The sequence below is a fragment of the Trichoplax adhaerens genome, genomic scaffold (assembly GCF_000150275.1).
Source record: "Trichoplax adhaerens TRIADscaffold_7 genomic scaffold, whole genome shotgun sequence".
NCBI lineage: Eukaryota > Metazoa > Placozoa > Uniplacotomia > Trichoplacea > Trichoplacidae > Trichoplax > Trichoplax adhaerens.
In genome coordinates, this window is record NW_002060949.1 from 1,398,879 (window position 1) to 1,423,001 (window position 24,123).

At 30.8% G+C, this 24,123-nt stretch overlaps 2 protein-coding genes across 2 annotated transcripts; one reads left to right on the forward strand and one right to left on the reverse strand.

The window, feature by feature from the left end:
* Positions 1 to 492: 492 nt before the first annotated feature.
* On the forward strand, positions 493 to 4,854 carry TRIADDRAFT_57926 (uncharacterized protein; the record flags this gene model as incomplete). Its single annotated transcript, XM_002113927.1, has 8 exons — positions 493 to 703; positions 1,317 to 1,487; positions 1,780 to 2,087; positions 2,277 to 2,475; positions 2,622 to 2,672; positions 2,865 to 4,190; positions 4,394 to 4,463; positions 4,686 to 4,854. 8 exons carry the CDS (start codon positions 493 to 495, stop codon positions 4,852 to 4,854), a joined length of 2,505 nt encoding a protein of 834 aa, XP_002113963.1.
* Positions 4,855 to 17,716: 12,862 nt separating this feature from the next.
* Positions 17,717 to 22,822, reverse strand: TRIADDRAFT_57927 (uncharacterized protein; the record flags this gene model as incomplete). The annotated part of the gene is made up of 18 exons (XM_002114245.1): positions 17,717 to 17,814; positions 17,943 to 18,090; positions 18,206 to 18,274; positions 18,367 to 18,449; positions 18,710 to 18,759; positions 18,900 to 18,976; positions 19,079 to 19,159; positions 19,233 to 19,340; positions 19,466 to 19,541; positions 19,660 to 19,727; positions 19,802 to 19,882; positions 19,923 to 20,030; positions 20,251 to 20,346; positions 20,670 to 20,742; positions 20,841 to 20,888; positions 21,542 to 21,627; positions 22,101 to 22,210; positions 22,672 to 22,822. 18 exons carry the CDS (start codon positions 22,820 to 22,822, stop codon positions 17,717 to 17,719), a joined length of 1,611 nt encoding a protein of 536 aa, XP_002114281.1.
* Positions 22,823 to 24,123: the final 1,301 nt, after the last annotated feature.

Sequence of the window (24,123 nt, forward strand, 5' to 3'; positions counted from 1 at the left end):
ATCTTGGTCGGCTTAATCACCCCATTTCTTCCTCTAAAGTTCAGGAATTAACCTTCTGACTTTCTTGATCAGGTTGTAAACGATTACCAAGAGCAGTAGCAGGCGTTCAATCCTTTCCACTTGAATTACAGGTAAAAAAATGGAATAATGATCGTAGGTCAAGTGTGGTAGTCATGGCGATATCAGTCGATTTACTTGTCAAAGATTTGAGGAATAGGATAGCGACGATTCCATTAGTTAAACTATCATCATGGAGAAGAAATGAACAAAATAGGATTCTAAAATATTCTGTTGTCATAGAAAAGTATTCAGTATCACAGCATAAGACGAGTAATCAATGAATACTTCATTTGTTGTACTGTATACCTTTCTCAAAATCATGATTGGAAGGGAAGAAAGAGATCATTGACCAAGCTTGCTCTTCCATCTTCAACCTTGCATTCTATTGCAAATTAATCCATTGCTTATCTTGTTTTCTTATAGTGAGACAAAATGAACATGGAGAATTGTCCCAGGACGAACAACAATCGTTTAGCTGCTTATAAATCCAAAGCTAGTAAGGTTGATCGATCAGAAAAGGCAGCCATTGATCGCAAGAATCAACGTCACAAGTTATTAGATCAACGACGTCCTTTTATGCGAGTCGATAGCAACAAAGCACAAGATCAGGTTATGTGCGAAAAGAAGAAAAATCACGATAATGGTATAGCTCTATGAATAAGCTATTATCAAATTAGAAAATTATCATCGTATGATAACTGTATAGTCAAGCAGATAGACACACTTACATACTGTACACATGTATACTGGTACACAGTAATGGGATAGGCATATAACGTTGATGTAGACAACAGTCTCAACTTTTACCAATTTAGCTTTACCTCGAAATTTATAATACAATCACATCCTATTATTGACAGTCCTCAAATATCTTACTTAATAAATTGATAAGGTACATAGAGTAAACGCAATGATAGACATACCTAGCGAATTGTCCATACTGGAGTACATGTACGTATACTATACAGTGCACTCTACTTTGCATGATTCAGTAAAAATAAATGCTTCATATTGAGTTTACTAATCATTCTCGGAAACAGAACTGTGTATACTTTCCACAAAATTCATAATACAACTATTTATAAATTTACGGTATCGGAAATGTTTTTTTCATGCAATGATAACCATTATAAAATTAAATACTTTAAATTACACATACACAAAGCAGTAAATCGTCATAACCTTTCATCATAGTCTTGTTAGACTATAGAGAAATAACATGAATGGATGAACAGTTGTCAATTTATCTGTTATAGTGACAGAAATCGAGAATATTGAGGCAAGTAAATTTCGTCGACAACAACTACTTAAATGGAAAGAGAAAAAAGAACAGGAAAAGAAAAAGCAACTACGTGAACTATCCAGAAAAAAACCATTTGTTGTACCTGCTGCATTAAATTACATCCGTCCAAAATATGTATCAGAAAGTAAGTGAATGACACATGAAATAGTACCAATATTCAGTAGATAGATGATTTAATCATATATAATTCATCATCTTTGAAAGCATTTCATATGTGCGTCTTACTAAACCAGTATGCCAATAAACTTATTTTTTGCAATATACTGTACAGTAAACTCTACAATTATCAAGAATAAGCATACCTATTAATGCTTTGCAAATCTAACTAAACCCGCTACAATATACTATACACTATAATCTCATTTAGCTAGGCCTACAATAACAATATTCATTCTCATTTTCTATTATATTATTAGATGACGGAAATAAAATTTCCCAAGCAAATCACAACATATTCCAAAGTAAAATGAAATCCACAACGAAAGAAAATGCAGATAAGCCTAGACGTATTACTAGGTCTAAAAGTAAAGCGATAGCAAGTAAAGCGACGACAAGTAAAGTGACGACAAAAACTGATCAAGCCATGAAGAAAGTTGCAAATAAAAAACCCACTGCTCCTACTGTTAAAAATTTACGTAACAGAAAGATTGTTATACCGGGAAGTAAACCGAAAGAACAGGATCCATCTATAAAACAACCTACTAAAACTCATCAACCAAATAAGGTTCTAATGATGATTGCTAATATTTTTATGATTGAATAATAATTTCTACTCTTGTGTTTCCCCTTCTTAACCCAGTCATTAATAATAGTTATTACTACCTATAGTCATAAGATAATAGGTAAAAATATCCAACTCTCTTTCTCTATATATCAGATCATTTAATTATATATATTTGAATTATTCGTACAGGTTCCTCAATTAGCGCCAAATAATTTTACCTTTCAACCGCTCAATCTTAAGCTGCCCGATTTGCAGCCCTTTCAACCACTTTCACCAAATACGGCTGCAAGCTTCTTAGATCCATCTCCTGCACTACTAGCAAGCCCTACTCTGCTTAACAAGATGACTTTACCGACAGCTAGAGAGATTGGAATTAGTTTCTCTTCAGGTGGGATGATATTATCTTAATATTCAATAAAAATGCCTTCGTGTAGATCGTGGCTATTCAAATGCGAAGTAACTTCCTTGTTGCATAGAAGACATATTCACCCAAGAGATAAAATTTTGATCTAACTGTAACATTCCTATTTATAGATATAACGCGTAATGGCTCCAATGATAAAATGGCTGCTTCATCGCAAGAAGGTAATGATGGATAATAATAATAATTACGAAATCTACTCTCTAACATATAGTGACTAGAGCATCCATTTTGCACAACACCGTATACCATAAACTCTTATAGTACTACCTATGACTGAAGCTGTAATACGGTCTACACTATTACAATCTGGCTAATATAATTGAAGGTATGGATATTGATATAATTTGCTATAGATTCAACCAATAATCAATCCAGTCAAGATACTATTTTAACACCACAAAAAGCACTGGATTTCTCCGCATGCGACGGTGAAAATCGTTTCCGTCGAAATGTTAATGCAGAGACACAACGATTAAACGATCTTTGTGATCATTGGAACCAGGTTAAAAGTGAATTAAATCTTGATGACGAAGCCAGACTGGAAGACATCCGAGGGCAGATTGATAGTGCAGTAGGCCAAGCTCAATTACTTATAAACAAGAAATTTAAACAATTTCATCAATTGATAGATAAGAGCTTACGAACTGAAACACCTCATAAAGCATTTGAATCGGATTTAGAAGGTTTTTGGGAAATGGTCTTTATTCAGGTAGAAAATTTAAATAATAAGTTTGGTGCTTTAAAAATTTTACAAGATTGTAATTGGGTCGATAATACGAAGCAAAAAACAAAAACTAAGAAAGGCAAAAAAGGGAATACAAAGAAGAATAAGAAAACTCCAACACGTATTGCTAATAGCCGAAATAAATTAAGAGAATTTATAGCTGCTCAAAAACAAACTAAACCTTGTGAAAATGTTGAGGAACCTATCTCACAAGGTAATGATCAGTCTGAAAATAATTTGGACAACAACAATATCAACAATGAGAATAATGAAAATAGAATGGTACTAAGATCAGTAACTAAAAAGATTCGATTTGCTGATGAGCTTCAATCTGGTGGAAACTTAATTATATCACCAACACCATCTAAACGACGAAGATCCTATCGGAAAACACCAGGTAGCAATTCATCCAGAAGTTTTTCTATAACTCAAGAAACTTCAGAAAGTATGGAAGAGAATCAGGATGGTTCGCTGACAGATTCACCTTCTATAGTGCGATCTATATTGAAGAAAACACCAGCAAACAAATCTACTGAGCTGTTAACTAAAGATGAAACAGCTATACCTTTAGAATCGCTAGCTGTAACTTTATTTACTGACGAAAAAGACGATATCGATCAAACTACAGATGCAATCAATGATATCTCGGACGGGCTACCCGAAGATTATTTTCAGCCAGCTAAGGCTGAAAATACTGATTCTTTATCACCTCAATTAATAGATTTAAGTAATGGCATTGTATTACCGTTTGATACAATTAAACCTACTCAAATGGATAATAACTTAGAGGAATCCAGTGATGGTCTATTATTTAACGCATTTGGAGGCATTATGAATGGAAGCAGCAAAAGGAATAGTTACTACAAACAGATTGACGTAGATCTATTACAATTTTCGCCTGCTGTCACTCCAAGAAAATCAACTACCCCAAGAAAATCTCCGTGGCATCGAAGTTGTAAGCGTAATACTATATTATAAGCTATTTCAATAAATATAGGATTTGTAGGTATTCTACTTACCATACCGTTCAATTAAATAACGTGTTTCACAAGTTCTTCATTGTGTATGCATATGTATATGTCCGTAGTATTGATAATTGATGTTTATAAAATAACAGAATGTTTTTGATATCATGGTTAATATCATATTATTTTATAGCATCCAAGAATAAAGTGGAAGGTTCATTAGTGAAGCGTTATGCCTCTATCACGCCAAAGAAAGAAATGAAGTAAGTATATCTAGTGTCAACTGATTGCCTGCTTACTTATTTATTTGCATTTCACGCTACTGAACTTCAGTACCTTATAATACATTGAAGTTATTAATTTAGCAAGAATACACATTTAGATGTTAAATTTATGGTTATATTGATATAGCTTACTTAACTATGCAAAATATACTTAATTTTTATTTAGGTAACTAGCATTTAATGTTTCATATTCATTTTTAGGGTTGAATTAGGTACCGATATCATCTTTACCCCTGTTATCCGATCTAAAAGGAATGAAAAGTCTGGTAGAAGAAGTGTTTCACAAATTGTAGTTGAAAAATTGCACGAATTACCAGAAGACATGGACTTTGGCATCCAAAGTAACAAGCATTTAATTGACCTAAATTAGATCTGGGTCGCTATCCATAATACTCTTACGTGATATCATACTACCAATTTTTGGTAATAAGCGTAGTATAACATGTATATTCCTACAACAATTTTTACTGTAAAATTATAACAACACTGTCTTCGTACAAGTATTTATAATTATACCGTCCAGTAGCCTTACGTCCCTGTTAAGTCTATATAAAATTTAATTAATTATAATTACCTGATTGCTTCTCGTATTAGAGAGCTATACCTATTATACTGTTTTACCTTAGATTACAGTATATTATCTTAATTTATCAATATTCTTTCCTTATCATAGATTTTACTGTATACACTTTAAAATTATGCTTACTTTCCCATAGTGTAATTGCCATCTTAGAGATGTACCAAGTTTTTCTACAATTGTAAGTGATAACGTTTATCGATTTAGATGTTGGAACATAAATCTATTATGTTACACTTATAATTAATTAATAAGCTGATATAGACAAGTGTGTTTTAGCGATAAAACAGGCGATAAAGCTATAGATCGTTTACTGATGTAATTTATGAGATCTCTGTATATATGTATTCTTACTTAAGTAGTGAAGTTAATGCACAAACTGATAAGACGTTACATCTATAGAAATAATGAAATAGACAAATCAAGGCTAAGATAGGGCCTATTCGAATAGAGAGATTTCATATACACCGTGTACGACTGTATGTGTGTGTGTTAAATAAAAACCGGTTACTCTTGACTTAGTAAGAAATGCTTACTGCTTGTACGCGTATATATGTGTAGCACCATTTGCATATCCAAAATACGTTGTAGTTCATTCTAAGTTAACAAAGCTGTTATGCTTTACTACATTTATGTTAAGATTCTTAATTAATAAATTCTGAATTTATAAAAGACACTAAATTTCATGATGGGTATTGCTGTCATTGTTCTTAGCTTCATTTCATGAATAGACCTAAAGCAGCAGAATAATAAATTAAATTAACTACAAGCAGTAATCACTATATTGCGCTGCTGTTTTACAATATGATCATCATCGACTTAGCCGATCATATAGAGCAGTAAGTGGTCGCAAGAATTGATACCACAAGTTATTAGATTAATAACGCCCATTGATGTAAATTTACATTAGTCAAGCACAAGATAAACTTATAAGGGACAAGAATAATCAAAGCAATATTCGTAAGCTGTATATGGAATCATAAAATACGATAGCCCAACTATCGACCATTTTACTGATCGTTTAGTCCTAGCTTTACTATTGAAGCATCAGTATCGCATGGTGACTATCGAGTAGATACGCATGCATCACATTCTCGACAGGTTTCATAACTGTACCTAGAATGCTTAAAGTAATACTATATGGGCAAAGTAGTCGATATCGCCTTCAACTCTATTATTTAATCTATTCATCCGAAAACTATACTAGTAGTATAGTATAGTACCTATAATGCTTAAAATAATACTATGAGGGCAAGTAGTTAATAATCACCTTCCACCCATTATTTAATCTATTCATCTGAAAATGATACATACTGTATACCATATAGATTTGTAATCACTAAATATGACACCGTAGTAAATTATCGTAGTAGCTACCCATAATGCCAAAATAATACTCTAAGGTAAGAGGTTATTGATTATTACTTTAATCGTTTTCAATTCTGTCACTTAATATATTTATATGAGAGCAATTATGGTTTCAGGATTTAGATTGTGCTATAAGATAAAATGATCTTTATTTAAACTACCGCGTTTGACTAATTTTACTATTTCGAGAGATATACGGAACATGGCAATGATATAAAAGATAAAGGAAAATGATTATTTTTAAATTAATTTAATTAAACGCCTTGTTAAACAGCACATTATCCTACTTATGTGCGTATCTTTCATCGATTTTTAAACTATTATCCTACCACTCTGACTACTTTATCGAAGGATAGACAGATAATTACTAGAAGAAAATCAACTTATCCAACCTTCTAATAATAATTAATCGGCTAGAAAATAGAAATAATTTATCTTCATTTAATGCAGAATCAAGGTAGTTTTATAGTTTTCCATTTCAGGTTAATAATACAATACAAAGTAGGAAAAATTGATTTGGAATAGTGGTGCTGATTAATTGAATAACAGGAAGCCATATTTTTGGATATTGTCTATCAGTTATAAGCATAGGAAATAACAGGCTTGATATAAGCATTAATTTACTCCCACGTACTCATGCAGAGTCAATAACAGGATAGGAGTGATCATAAAAGATTTCTCTCTCCCTATAATAATTGTTGACTTATTAATTATGGTTCAAAGGCAAAAATTTTTTTTGTCTTCTTGACATTTTCTGTTTATCGAATTGCAATGTTATAGTATGATGAGAGAGATATTTTTTAGTTTTCTATCGTGAACTTAAGAAAATATTTTTATCATTGTCGACAATACCATCAAGAGTTTAGCTTAGAAAATGATAGCCCATTTCGATGATGATATTACTCATTACCTATAGTTGATAACGAAATTGGATCTGTTCTCAAAGATGGAATAAAAGACAGCACACGATAACCACCTTCAAAAACCATATTACTGTATTACTTTAAAGTAAATGATACTCTTTTTCAAAAGATAGAATTACTAGTTATTTCATTACTGCAAATACTATTGAATTTAAAGCTTATTAAATAATCATCTCTTTTGAAGGCGACATTACTGCTGATTCGCTCAACGATTAGTACAATCATAACATGCTTTCCATAAATAAGCAAAAGATAGCTGATATTAAAATTATTGTTACTGATTGTGTCATATTTATCTAATGATTAATTCATTAAATCCTATACTTCCCCATTCAACTAGCAGCTGAAAGTATAAGCGATATTAAAATGACAATATTGTTAGCTGAATACCTGATGACTAATAGAATTGGGATTGGGCCTCCTAACGATAAATCAAAATAGTAAATAATGATTATTTATCAAAAAATATTAATATTACTAATTATTACCGGTAGTCGATGACTAATGGAATTGAACAATAATCCTTGAGAGTAAATCAAAGTTGTAAACAGTGATTATTTATTTCCAAAGATGCTGCAATATTACTAGTTATTACTAGCGGTCGATGACTAATGGAATTAAATAATAATCCTTGAGAGAAAATCAAAGTTGTAAACAGTAATCATTTTTTAAGGTGTCGTAAACTAACTCTTTACTGGATAACTAATAATATCGAGTATTTCAGATATATCTTCTAAGGATGACTAAGGTAGTAAACAGTGATGCTTTCCCAAAATAGCATTATCTCTTATTGATCTGATGACTAAGAAATCAAAGATTTTTCATAGAGTGAAGTAAGGTAGTAAACCCATTCATAGATGCTGCTACCGTTTATTCCTTTGAAAAATGCAATAAAAATTCGATATATTGACGAAAGAATCATTGAAGGCAAATAAATAATAGTTATTTTTTCTTCAAGATATTATTATTCATGACTTATTTACTGAGTAATTACAAGGAAAATCAAACACATCTCTCAAAGTAAAATAACGTAGTTAACCCATTCACAAATGCTGCTATCGGTTATTCAGTTGATAAATATAATTAAAATATGATGTATTGGTGAAGAATCATTGAAGACAATAAATAATACTTATTTTTTTCATAAGACGGTATCATTTATGAATTATCTGATGACTGATAAATATATCATGAATTTGAATGTATTCTCTACGAAAATGAAGCAGTGTCTATGAAATCATTTTCAGAGATTGCAATATTATTAGTCATTTATCTGATGACTAGCGAAATTTCAATCTATCCTTCAATTAATAATACCGTATATGTTAAGTACCGTAGCAACCAATGCAATAGTATAAACACTTTAAAAGATAGTAGAATTAATAATCACGTTTCTGAGAACTAGTCGAATTTCAATTTAATTAATTAACAATATCGTACATGTCAAGTAAGGACCAAAGTAATGATATGAACATTTTAAAAGATAGTAGCATTAATCATGTTCGTGAGAACTAGTAAAATTTCAATCTATCCCTTAATTAATAGTATGGTACATGTTAATTAGTAATGGCATAAATATCTTAAAAGACAGTAGAGTTAATAGTCATATTTGTGAGCACTAGCGAAATTTCAATCCATTCCTTAATTAATAACACGATATATACTAAGTAGAAATCAAAGTAATGGCACAAATATTTTAAAAGACAGTAGAATTTATAGCCATGTTTATGAGGACTAGTGAAATTTCAATCTATCCCTGAATTAATAACACGGTACATGTTAAGCAGAAATTAAAGTAATGGTATAAACCATAGCGGAAAAGAAAAATCTTTCTCTATTTCTATATTTAAAAACACTTTAAAAGACAGTAGAATTAATAGTCATGTTTATGAGCACTTGAAGAATTTTCAATCTATTCCTTAATTAATAATACGGTGCGTATCAAGTAGGAATCAAAGTAATGGTATAAACATTTTTAAAAGATAGTAGAATTAATAACTATTCATCTGATGACTAATGAAATTGAATTTATCTCTTAAGAGAGAATCAAGGCGATAATATGGCTACTTTCGAGGATGGTAGTGTCGTTCGTCGTTCATTTGGAGCGATATTCGACTAGGTTAAAAACTAATTAAAATGAAACTAGAACGTATTCTTTCAGAAAGAATCAAGTAAGCCATGTAGAGATTTTAGAAGATAATTGACAATCATTTGTTAGAGCGATATTCGACTAATTTAATGAAAATGAGATTAAAATCTATCCCGTTAGAATTAATTGAGGTAAAGCTATAATCAATCTTGAAGATAACGGTATTATTAATCGTTTATCTCAGCGGTATTTGACCAGATTAAGAGCTAAGAAAATGAAAAATCTGCCCCTTAAAAGAATCAAGTGGAATCAAGTGGAATAACTATTTTAGAGGATACCAATATTATTAATCGTTTATCCGGACGATATTGGATTAGATTAATAGTTAATACAGTTAAATCTATCTTTTGAGATAGAATCAAGTAAGTAAAGTGATTATTATAGACGATAAAAGTATCCTTAATAGTTTATTAGAGCAATATTCATTCATTTTAATGACGATAGAACTTCTCAAGAAAGGCTCAAACTAAGGAGATGGTCATTTTTGAAGAAAGTAGTGTTGTGGAGCGTTTCAACGAGCAATATTCTACTACTTTAATGACCTGTAATATTAAATTTATCCCTCAAGAAGGAATCAACACGGCGATATCAAAAATTTTTAAAGATTATGGCTTAGCTATACCTGATGATTCATGAAATCTTTAAGAAGAAATCAAGGTAAGGATACATTACTATTGTAAAAAAATCTAGGCCTAATTATTTACTCAAGGCGAGAGAAATTATCTCTTGTAATTAAAAATCAAAGAATCCAAATAAAGATTACTTTCAAAAGTATTTTTATTCGTTATTTTGAATTGAAACTAAATATATTCAACAATGAGCGTTTTCAAAGACTGTGGGAGTATCCATTAGCTCCTTCCTGCGGATGGAATCTTCTTGTAGTTAGAACGTACGGTAATTGAGTGATATCCTCTTTTAATAACGACTACACTTATGCGTGTCTGTAGAATAAAATTGTAAATAAAGACTGAATTTCCAGTTTAAGAGCGAAAATTGTCATATTTATTTGAGAATAAACAAGTTTTCAATTGTTTATAACTACTACTACAACTACAAAATAAAAAAAACTACGCAATGAATTCTAATCATGATCATATTGACATTTCATGTCATGGGCATTGACCCTCAACATTAAAAATGCCATTTGTAGAGAGTTTTCTCTTTGACTTGAGAGTATTTCTCCGAATTTAGCAGAGCTAGAAATGATCTCCTAAGGAAAAATACCCTATTCAGCATCAACTTTATTCATTGCGAATAACGGATTTAGTACATAATTTGTATAGTAACTGTTAACAGATAAGAAAAGATCAAGTTTGGAGTATTGTTATAAATTTTACTGGAAATGAAAGATAGAAGAATGCTAAATTTCAGAGAAATAGCTGAAACAATCTTTATAAGATATTTTTATTGTCAAGAGCAGAATACTATTTCAAATAAAGTGACAGTAATAAGTGTTGTATTATTATCACCAATAGTACAATAGAGATTATGTGAAGATGACAAAGTATACATTTTTGATCCATTTTCTGGATATTCCCCTTGTATCCTTTACTTTTATGATAATTCTATTGATCATGAATCCTTGTGGTAATGTAAACTACCGGTCAATCTGTCAAATTTCTGATGAGATCCCCTCCCTAAAAAAATTACATTAACACAACTATTAAATTGCAATTTAGTCATCATTTACAACAAGTACAATGGATGAAATAATGGACAGGATTGTAATATGGAATTGTGAAAAAATTGGGAGATAGAAAAATACATTTTAGGAATTTTACTACTATCAATTAGCATCAATTCGTGTTTAGCTCTCCTTCTGACCATTGTAAATTTGCTAACTATTTCAAGATCGAGCTATTCTACTGTGGCTTATGACTCTTTTACTGTCATTCTTTAGGAATTGACTTTTAATGCTGATTCTTCGATACCTATACTAAGGCTACTTTCCTGTTCAAAGGAATGTTCTATTTGGGCTAGAATAAGCCGACATGATTTATTGGATTTTCATTGAAATAGCAAATACTTCTATGCTCTCATTCTCATGATCTCGTATATTACTATTCAAGCCCATTACCTCGCGATAAAGGTTCAATTTATCTGAAAATATGGTTATTGCTATCGAAAAGGATACTCATTGCCACTAAATGGCTGGCAATTTATGATAGCAATTTCGACCCAGAGTATCTCTTATCCTTTTCTTCCTATTATTCAAGGCAGTACTATAGTTATAGTGCTCAAACTAATAGTATCATTGAGTCTAAAAGGGGCCACAATGCTGATATAGAAGGTTGCTTTATATTCTACTTTCTATCTTGTCATCCAAGCTAATTAATACTATCTGTCATCTCCTTACAGATCTAAATTGTTTCAATCCCGGATGTCTATGCCAAGACATTTTGAGTTCATTAATAACTGCAAAGCTTGCTTTTAGTTGGCATTTTAGTTTTGTTTAGCTAAAAATTCGAGTGTATGTGACATATATATTATTTCGCCATCGAATTGCTTGAATACTTTCTAGACTGCAATTACAGTCTTGAACAACGGATAACAAGGGCAGACTTGATTCAGGAGAAAAATAAATATTGTTTTTCTGTTTAAATTGAATTTTCTGTCCAACTCTTCTTTTTATAATAGTCGTGTAACATTCATTGTAGATAAAGTAATTTTTGTATGCTTGATTAGCAATTGTAGGTTATGCACTGTTTTTCCATATCACCTATTCATCATTTGGCACTATTAATTAATAAAATTAGTTCTCATTGACTTGAATCCTCTTTCCAATTTTTAAAAATCGACCTTAAATCCTACTCATAATTACTATGGAATGAATATAGGTTTCTATTGAATGGAGTTCTTATTTACTTCGATTTTTTTTCCACTTTTAAATCAGCATTATCCATGCTGGTCCTAATCAATAAGGAAGTAATATTGATTTTAATAGATTAAGTATTTTATTTACTTTTACTTTATCCTCTTTCCACTTTTAAAATCGATACTGATCATAATCATCAAGAAATGATAACTTAATCCTAACCCTGGTACTGATTTTAAATGAATCTAGGTCTTATTTATTTTCTGCTCTCTTTCCAACTTTAAAAAATCCACGTCATACATACACTGATCATAGTCCATTAAGGATAGAATACTATTTTAATGAACTTAATTCTTATTTACTTTTACTTTCTTTCCATCTTTTAAAAATCGACGCCATACATGCAATGATCATAGACCTTCAAGGAATAATACCGATTTTAGTGACTATCATTTTTACCAACTTTTACCCTCATTACAAACTGTGATTATTATTGAAATTATTCCTTACTGATTTTATCATCTTTCCGATTAATATAATTTAATAGTCAACGTTATACATACTGATTATAATCAGTAAGGAAACCTGCAATGGTAATTTCTTTCTCATTGACTTCTTTCCAACTTTTAAAAGTCGATGTCATAAATACCAATCATTACAACGAAATAACAAAGGCTTTAATGAATTCAGTTCTTATTGACTTTTATCTTCTTTTCAACTTAAAAAAATCGAACTTAAAAACACTAATTAACCACTAATCAAAATTAATAAGAAAATACAAGAACTTTAATGAATTAAGCTCTCATTGACTTCTACCTTCTTTCCAACCTTTAAAAAATCGACATTAAAACACTACCGGTAATTAACCACTAATCGAAATCAATAAGGAAATGACGAGAACTGTAATGGATTCAGTTCTTATTGACTTCTACCTCCTTTCCAACATTAAAAACATCAGTTAACCATTAATCCTAATCAATAAGAAAATGACAAGAAGTGTACTGAATTCAGTTCTTATAAAGTTTTACGTTTTTCCAACTCGTAAAAAATTAAGGTAAAAATATTCTAATTATAGTCAATAAGGAAATAAGACCAACTTAAAAGAATTCAATTCTTATTGACTGCTACCTTTTTCCAACTTTTAAAAATCGACATTAACAATACTGATCATAGCCAATAAGTAAATAAGATCGACCATAGCGAATTCAGTTATCATTAACTTCTACTTACTTTCCTACTTTACAAATTAATGTTAAAAACACCAATTACAATCAATAAGGACGTAATACTAACTTTAATGAATTCACTTCTGTTTGACTTTTACCGTCTTTCCAACGGTTAAAATCAACGTTATGCCATATTGATTATAGTCAATATAGAATGAACGCGGATTTCCTGACACTTTCTTTTCTACGTGTATGTAATCCATTGACAATATATGCTAGATACTAAGAATTTAGTTAAATCAAAGAGCAATATAGGTTGATTTCTAACTCAGTATCATTCCATTCTTATAAGGCAACCAGAAAAATTTTTATGAACATTTTATGACTTAATGAAAGTAGCTTTACTTTATTGGAAAAAATCATGAAACTCTTTAAGATTCCTAGAGGACAGAAGCAGATATCCCTCGAATTGAATGAGGGCACTCGCCTATACAATACTGTTAAGATATCTATAAATGAATAAATAGCTTAGATTAATGAAAATGAAACATATATAATGCGATATTTGCCTGTGTTATTTCTCCGGCCATAGAAATGATAATAATTGTCAATCGTTACTAGTTACTTGACAATCTTACTTTAAATTATGGGTAAAAGTTGTAAGAAAGGCAGATTTAATTAATCCTGGTGTAGCCATTTTTTCTTGTTATTTACACCATGATTGAATATAACATCTGTCGTTAAATGGACTGTTTATTCAAATATTTGAATAAGGGCTTACTACTATGGAAGACTGATAATTTAGTAACCGATAGTAAAATATTATATATAGACTGTATTCTATTGTAAAATTATAAATTACTTTATCTTGTGAGATTGGATAATTGAATTTTTAATGGCTCAAGTAGACGGCTCAAGTAGACGAATACTTAATTGAAGTGGTTACAGCTACTTTGGAAACTTTCTATACAGATTATATTTAACTCTAAAAATGATGAAACATCCCATACTTTATAACATTAACTGTACATAATATCAATGTCTTATACGAATTATCTGGATACCTGGCAAAGTTAATCATTATCTCTATTCATGTTGTCTTCTTTATAATAATAATATTTAATCATCGACGTGTAATATACGCCAATTTTCTATGTAACTTAGTCCTTTGAAATGGCTTACTACCTTCAGTGCTATATCTTTTTCTATTAAAATGCAGAGTTTTTTACTGCAAGATCCATAACTAGAAAATATTCTTGACACGGTTCATAGACATACTTTATTTCATTTTATATTGTAATCTAAAGAAAAGAAAATCAATCCTATACTATATTCGATATTTTGTACAGCATTAGACTATTAGTATAAAAGAAAATCAATCCCATATTGTATTTGTTATTTTGTATATCGATAGACTATTAGATTGCAATTTTAAAATTTCAGTTACTTCTAAACAGGACTAAAGATAAAAATGGGGTCATAAAACATAATTGGACTAATTTATTCCATTTTCTCTTCCTCTATCTTAGAATTTTAAAAAATGTTGAAAAACAACTTATAATAGAGGATATTATACTATAATGCTACTTTAGCCAACTTAATTTGTTAACTAACTCGCTAGTTCTATCTTGTTCTATAATGCCTAAACCGATAGAATATTGAAGTAGAAAAATCTATAAATACCGTGATTACGAAATAGTCTACTGCATAGACAAACTGATTGATAGTGAAAAAATACTATAACTATTGTGGAGAATTTACTGTATTTAGAGTATATTAATGAAAGACAACAATAAAGAGTATCAATATAAATAATAAATTATTTATCATATTTTGACTACTTTGGTATAGAACTCTTCCTAGTCTTTAAATTTATTAACATAAACAATTTAAAAATGAAGTTAGGGAAGGAAAAAATCTCTTAAATTATTTTAAAAAATCATTTAACGTCGTAGCCTATCATCTGTAAGCAAGAGATATTTTAGATTCAGTTTTAGTGCCACTCTATTTCTCTAATTGAGAAGGATATCAATAAGATCATCATTTGTTATTGTGTAAACAATTTATCTTCCTGCTTAAGTTTCCATTTACAAAAAGAAAATAAAAAACAACTTTTCCCTGTTAACTTTGTTCAAATTTCTGTCTTACTGTAAACTATAATAATATGGTGAGGATTTCATTTTCAATCGTGATTGACATCCGTTAAAAAGCAAAAGTTGATGTTCATGTTTCTATATGATATTTTCTTCATGAATAATCCCATTTTTTGGCATAGTATATGACAATAGCTTCTGGAAGAGGTTGCACCTGTTATTCTCTTTCTATAGTTTAATTGAGATAATAATGTGACCAGATTAAATCAAGCCTAACCATTGAATAATTTTAATAATACACTTCTTGACGTTTTGTTTATTTGCTACATCAGATCAATATTGATTTAAATTATCAGCGACGAATCTAAATTGGCTATTTTATTCCACCTGAGAAATTAACAATTTATAAATAAAAATTCAATCGTTTCCCATTTTTGATTGAATTAGTTAGACAATTTTATCGACATTGAATTGTGCTTACAATATCTTTCAATTCTTATTGCGTAGACTATATAATGATAAAGTTGTCAAGGTAATCATCAGTTTAGACAGATTCAATTCAGTTGTCAAGTTATTCTTGGAAGATTGATGATAATAACATCATCAAATTCATCCATTTAGATACGATATTCAAAGTTAAGATTTGATTTCAACCATTCCATTGGCTACTATACCTTCATTAATTTATAAATAGGGCACCATTGCATTTATTTCTTTCAAATTTTTTCATCATAAAGATTGATACCTTGGTAGAAGAAAACTTCATAAAAATTATTAATGTAAACAAATTAATATTTACACCTTTGTTGGAGGAAAGAAGCTAATATTGGTTAAAAGTCTCCTTTACTACTTGTAGGTAAATACTGTACACGGTATACCTCTAACAATTTTATTTTAGTAGAATTCTATTACGAGTAATTCAGTTATTGCCTCAAAAAAACACCAGCGTAGAGAGAACGAAAATTCCTCCTAATAAAAATTTATTTACTACTGAATTCATCTATTAAGAAGAAAAGAATCACATTTTCCTAATCAGTTATAGCCCGTCGATATTTTACTTTACAAATCAGCTTCTGCGACTACAATCTATTCTAACTCTATACTATAGCTGGATAATTGGCGCTATATTGAACGAAGAATTAAAAGATCTTAGATTGCAAGTATATTCGAGTGAAATAAAGAAACGCCTTACATCTTGAATTATATTATAGATAAAATTATAAGTTGGGTAAGATCAGTTACAGTTAGCTATGACTTTGCCAAGCTTAATTGATACACAACGCAATTATCATGGGTTAAATAGTCGACCGACAGGCAAAATCTATGACGGTATAAAAAAAAATCATAAACGACAGCAACGATACGAGGAGATTTCTGTCAACGAAATTTCGCAATCAACTACCACCAAGTTGCCACCATTACAAGATCGGGTTTTAAAAGAATCAGAAAAAACCCTTAGTCTACCAGACATTAATTTTAAAGTTAAAAATGAAACATTTCATATCAGTACTGCTGCTTATGTCTGGCTAATGAGGAAAGGTACACAAACATTCGATCGTGCAAGTTCCAATAACAAGGGCAGGCATCTATCAAGTTAGCATGCAATCGAATAAATGATGTCAAGTGTAGAATGGAAAGATTTCAGATGGCTTTGTAAGACCTACCGCTGTCAAGATATTGGAACTCAATACATAATATATCCTAATAATATTCAAGATGGATAAGGAAGTAAAAGTGATATTTATTATAATTAAAAGTGCCAACTACTGTACATCAATATTTAGAATTGTCTCATACGTACGTAAAAACCGAAATTTTTTTATACAGTATTATATATTAACAAGTACAGTATATTGCGGCGAAAGCTTTAACATGGCTTCATACAGCGCACTAAAATGACAATATTAAATGTACAGTCTATTTTAGTAGCACATTGCTGATCCTAGATTATATGCTATTCCACTTTAATATTTTATCGACATTAATACATTAATTAATACTTAACTTAAATTGCAACATTTCGTTAATAATTATGTTTTTGGTATAACTATATCTAATGTGACTATCCTACAAGTTAGAATAATAAAATCACATGTAAATTAGAACAAAGTATTCAGATTTAGGAGCACTTAATAGTCTAATTATTCAGTAATTTCACCCAATGAATTAGATAGGAATTCATCGATTTCATCATCAAGGGAATCGGCAGTTTTCGATAATATATCTTCATCTTTCGTAACTGTTCAAAGATGATTTATTGTAATATTACATACCATAAACGATCAATATTAAAACAGTTAATTTTTTAATTATTATAGCATTCCATCGAATTTAATAAAATAAAGAATAGTATTTTATATTATCAACCTGATTTGGTTTCAGTTTCCGACGTGTTTGTAGTCGTATTTATGCGCCTAGCTGCAAAGCGGGTGTTTGGCCGATTTGCTCCTTGTACACGTTGACTTTCTTCAAAATATTCATTAGGATGATTAATAGAAAATCCAGCGTCCGAAACCTAAGACAATATTAGAATAGTTACATAAATATGGCAATTAGTTGAAAGAAATAATCAATGTTGTTGAAAATAATAAAGAGACTACTTCGTATTTACATCGTTATACAACACTTACATTATGGACTAATTCGTAGTATCGAACACAGGCTAATTGGTAATGAGAACCTTTAGCTAATTCGGTTATCTAAAATAAGGCGATAAACGTTGTAAATTAACTTCAACATAAATCTAACTATACTAATACTTGCTCAATATAATTATGAATAGTATTCTAACCTCTTTCGCACCCTCACTAGATAAACCATTCGACAGTAAACGTTGTCTTAATAAATCCGGATCGGTATGCCTAAAGGGGCAACCTAAACATTACAGATAATAGTGGTAGTTGAAAAATAGATGACGCCAGAATTTCATGGGAGATGTCATACACCTTCGGTTTATTACAGTTCATTTATAACGGTTACGCTATACGTAATGTAGTCCTACAATATAATTTAAATTTCTACTACTAGATACATGCTTCTAGGGAGGGAATATCAAGATACGCGAAGCAAATAGCATAAGAACAAGAAGTAGTATTCAGGCATAGCGTATCAAGAAATCAAGGTTTTCAGCTTACCATGATAATCGCGAGGTCCAGGAGGATTGGACATAATTATCTTCATACAGCTAGGTTATAACGAGATTTATATTGATTTTTATTCAAATGGATATAAGAAGTGTAGTCGATTACCAATTTACCATAAGGCGATAAAATTTGAAAGGATCAATATTTTAATATTAATGTAGTTGTTACATTGCGTATTTACCTGTATGGGGTATAGTTTGTACGTTTTCCTTCTTTACCATAATTGTGTCGTATATTATATGCATATTGTTTGTCAAACTGTAATATTACAGCACGTGTTAATGAAAACAATTCCATTTTGTACCAGTAATGTGAATATAATATTAAATTTATTTATAGTGTCATAAAGAATTAGCAAACCTTGTCAGCATCTATATTTGGGCCTTTTGTAAACTCCTCTCGCCAAAATCGTAATGCTTCTTCCAGTGATAAACCGATACCCTACATAATTGTAAATATTCCAAAATATATTATATTCATTTCTAGAGTACATAAATATTCAGAATATACCTACTTTTAAAAATAGGCCATACTGCATCCTGCCACCATGAGTTAAATGGTGATTTTCTCGGAGTGATTCATGTAGTTGTTTCATGCATAAAGGAAAAGACTTTGCAGATAGCTGTTTAAAAATAGAGCACAAAGTGGCCAACAGATGAAAATCATGAGTAAACGAAAAATGTTTTTAAATAGTTAAAGGAATGTAATCCGACTTCCTAAGTCGAATTATTAGCTCCGTAAACTTACTCCGTCAATATCTCCAGCCACTACTTGTCCACTTAGAGAAGGTTGTGCACTATAATCTTTACCTATATATTGACGACTATTGAGTCGATAGAAAGATGGTTAATCTTTTACGAAATAGTTACTCGTGGTTAAAGTTTTAAAATCTACTATTTAGTTTAAATCAACAGGAAGGAATTTGAAAGATAAAGATTTACCTCAAATTGCTTAACTTTGGTAGTATTCTATCATCTTCTTCAAGGAATGGCAGAGCTTTAGAGGCCATCTAAGGGCGAAAGGTGTAATTTAATATAACAAAGCTAAGTTACTTTATAAACTGTAATCCTTATTAATACTTACTGCTAAGGCGTGGGATAAATTAGCACGAAAAACGCTAATAACAATTGTGACTAGGTCGTCTCGAGGAACGTATGCTTGCCCCTGTAAAGATTTAATTTTGTATAAGCGGGCATTCACATACGTTATTTAGGATATGCTGTACAAGAGCAGAGAACAGTAAATGGATACCCACATTCTTTAAATAAATTTTTCTTAGCTTCACGAGGTCTAAAGCTTCGGTAAAAGGCACCTGATATAGTGCAATAGTAAGTTATTTAAGAGCAAATTAAGGTTTAAAAAACTTTAGATTGTTACAGATCACAAACTGTGACTGCAAACAAAATTAATATAAAGTTGTAATTTAAAAAATCGATTCTAAAATTTTATTTTATCTAGTGTTAACATGACGAGACTGTAGGAATCTTAAATAATCCATATGTTTTGTCTCATATCATATATTGCGTATCTACCTTATAATAATCTTTGCTTTCTACAGCTGCTCCATTCTGCATTGGATTACTGTGGATTAATTCTGTCCTAATGGACATTTTTTCATTTTCTGGAATCTGCAATAAGGCCGGTTAAGTCTTGTGAACATGATACATTTGTGCAATTAGCAATTGCTACAACTAATTAGGTATAACGATATTTAGATAAATCTGTTAATTTAGAATCAATGTACCAGATAAACAGACTTTACGGTGAAATAAATAAGCTACTGTAGCGAACGATCAATAGGTGGCATGGCATCACACTATAACTACGCGTAATATAGTGTAGTATTTTAAAGGTGAGAACAATATACTTAAATCATTAATAATTAAAATAGTGTATAAAATTTGAATTATTAATATTTGCTGCTAAAAGTTATTAGTAAACAAACTATTACCGGTGTATATTCCAGATTGTTGGCTTTCAAAAAACTGTCGATCCCACCAGCACTTTCTTGATTGAATCGATATCTAAAACGTATCGTATATCTAATTTAACTGATAGCTTAAATGGAAGCGATATTTCATTGCTAATCTAATATTATTATACTGTATTCAGAGGTACTGACTTGAATAATTCCATTTCATGCATTAAGAACCAACGACGCAAATTCTCTCTATTAAACAGCAATGAAAGCTTTTAAAACCTTGTCAATTTTGTTGTAACGACACTAAGATAGATCCTTTCGCACGCCCAGATATATACAGTAGGATAATTTAGATAATAGTGGTCAGCAGTATTGTAGATAGTAAAATATGTATCTAAATATTCTAGTATTCCATAGGAATATACTCCAGTTAACACTATGTAATCAATATCGACACCGAATATATTCTGTTTACAACTATCACTATCTTAATTATAATATAAAGTACATAGTGTAGACAATGTATGAGAGTAAATCATTTCTTGCAGGAAGTTTGACTGTCTGAAGTTAGAGTTGGTAGCAGAAATATAGATAAGTAATTTCTATGGTCTTAACGTTTTACTAGGTGTAGATCGTGATCGGCAAAGCTTTCTATTTTGTGATATCAGCTCATTATTTCAACTAGCGAGAATATACAGTACTATCTCCATAACTCACTGTGTAATACTGCCATACTATCAGGAAAGAAATAACATTCAAATGATTGGAAAATATAGTCATATTTACGTTTGAATATTTATATATATCATATACTGTATTCTACTAACTGATGGGAGTTAAAAAGGTATTGATATAAACATTGCATTGTACATAAATTACTTGAAATTAAAGAAAACACTTACGATCTGCAATACGCGAGTCTGAGAATAAAATGAGAAATATGATCCTTTCTGATTTCCTGATTAATGACGTCCGCATTATCTAGCTCCTAATTTTAAATTAAAGGAAAGAGATGAGTTTTATTCTTGTCAAGTCCGGCAACAATCCTGTCTTGTTTATTAAATAATATAAATACTGTTTCGTATTGCAGTCGTAAAACTTAGGTTATTTAATAGATGATATATAGATAGGCATGGACTATATTCTCTACCGGGTATGATAAGATGAGAAGGTAACATGATAAAAGATACGCTTACTGCTGTACTGTACAGTATATAGTTACTGGGCGTATACATATAAGTTGGTATCAAGGTTAAACCGAAATATTATCTATTCATAGTATCGCCAAGAGTGCAAAATAACGTACTATACTACGACTACTTTAGCATCAGTCATAGATAGAAAAGTATCGATTATACATAAATTAACGTTTAAGAGCGTAGCTTACATCATCATTTGTAAAGGTTTACAAATGTACTTTTGGTTTAAGTTACAACTTTAACTTTTTAGGTTCAGACTGACCTGTCGAGCGACGTTAGGTAGAAAAGCTTTGTATAATTTCGTCATTTCTCGTTCATATTCAGGTGAATTCTTTTGATAACGAAGGAGAGCATTTTCTATTCCTTTCAGTACTTTAAAATTGAAACAGGTATTCATAGATTAAAGGACTCAATAGCAGTCGAAAGTATTTATTTCAGAACAGATTATTTAGCATTGATGATATCAACATCAATGTACAATTTTCTTCTAAATCCAACATTTGCTAGAGCAGAGTTTGATTATACTGTAGTCTTGACAGTGTGAAGGATAAATCATTCCATCTGGGATAGTCTTAATTGCATATTAAGCTGATCACTATGCTATTACAGCTTTTGAAGAGTTATTGCTATCCAATCCTTCAAATGACTACTAACGTATGCTACTTTTAGGAAATAAATGAGTTTCAATATTCTATTTAGGATCGTAGAGGCCAATCTTAGCATCCTGCTAATTTAATGTCATGGATGCAATTTGGCGGGAAAATTTGATCTGGAGGCGGTGATACCGACAACTGCAGTACTGCTTATTTTGCGCTATGTAACTTTAATGTTACCTTTCAATCGATCGATAGCAAATCTTTCGAAATCTTCTAGCGAGATATTGTCAATCGGCGGCTTAGAATAGAACTGTAAAGTATGAGTTGCTCTTATTTTAGTCTTGTGGAGACGATGATTTCTTCGATCGGTGTTGCTTGAAAACTGCATGATCTGCCATCCACCATCAAATCTTCATCTAATGACAGCACAGTCAATATGCTTCCAGTCTCCGGTGGTCTGTTGTACTGTACTGTACTGTACTGTACCGCCAGATACACTCTAAACACAGTACTGTAATATAGTCCAGTACAGTCCAGTACTACAGTGCAATGACTGAGAAAGTACTGTACACTACACCAGTGTTTTGCAAGCTTTCCTTATTATTCACTCCGAAATCCAAAACTCCAATTTTTTAATTTTTTAACATCCCATTCAATCCGAATCCAGAGACATGATTTTTTAAAATCGGACTCCAATCGGTATAGTCCTGTACATTGCATATTGGCTGAGCTTTGGCTCAAGTAGGATTCATACGGGTGACAATAGAATGCAGTACATTGATACTACCGTAGAGTCTTAACTAAAAATGATGTCACGATACGATCGCGTCCTATTATAGGCAGCTAATGGTGACATCATTTCTGCTCGCAATTTCTTTTAGTAAGACTAACAAACAGTACATAGAAATTTAGCTAGGTACACGTACAGTCGGCTAGCTCGTACTGTACAGCCATAGTGACGGCGCTTACAGTATACTGTATCATACTTTATGCAGTTTAGCATCGAGCAAAAACCGTGTCACCAATATCAGCCTAACGTACCTGTGTTTTTACTGTCTATGCTCAAGCGAGCTAATAAGTACCCTAATTAAAAGGTCTCAATTTATATTCCAGTCACAACAAATTTTACTAATGGAGCCCTCATATCAATTTTTATTCAGAATAGTATAGTAAAAGTGTACTTCCATAGTACAATACAGTATATATTAATGGATAGCTGTACATCACGTACGTATGCTTATGTAATATTGACATTATATTGTCGAACCACTACCGTAAATTGACCGCATTTGAGCTATTTTATTGATGGACTACTTGCAGCATGCAACTATAGACTGAGAGTAGAGCGTCATTGTATAGCAATAGCTGTATGACAAAATGTAAACTAGTCATCGCATTTACGGTAAACGAGTAAAACTTATATCGTATTTCCGTTCATATATCTACAATTTTAGTCCTTCAATAAATACAGTATAAATAATGAACAATTCAGACCCTATAATCTATTTTATAACAGTATACAGTACAGTATATCATAGCATCATATGACTTTATCATGATGTAAGAAATAAGAACCTTAAGATTGAAACCACATCTAAAACATTAATGAATCACCCTAGCAGTTATTCTGATCAAAACGTTCAAATAATAGTAGAATTATTTCCTTTTTTTATTTTAGAAGTCAATCAC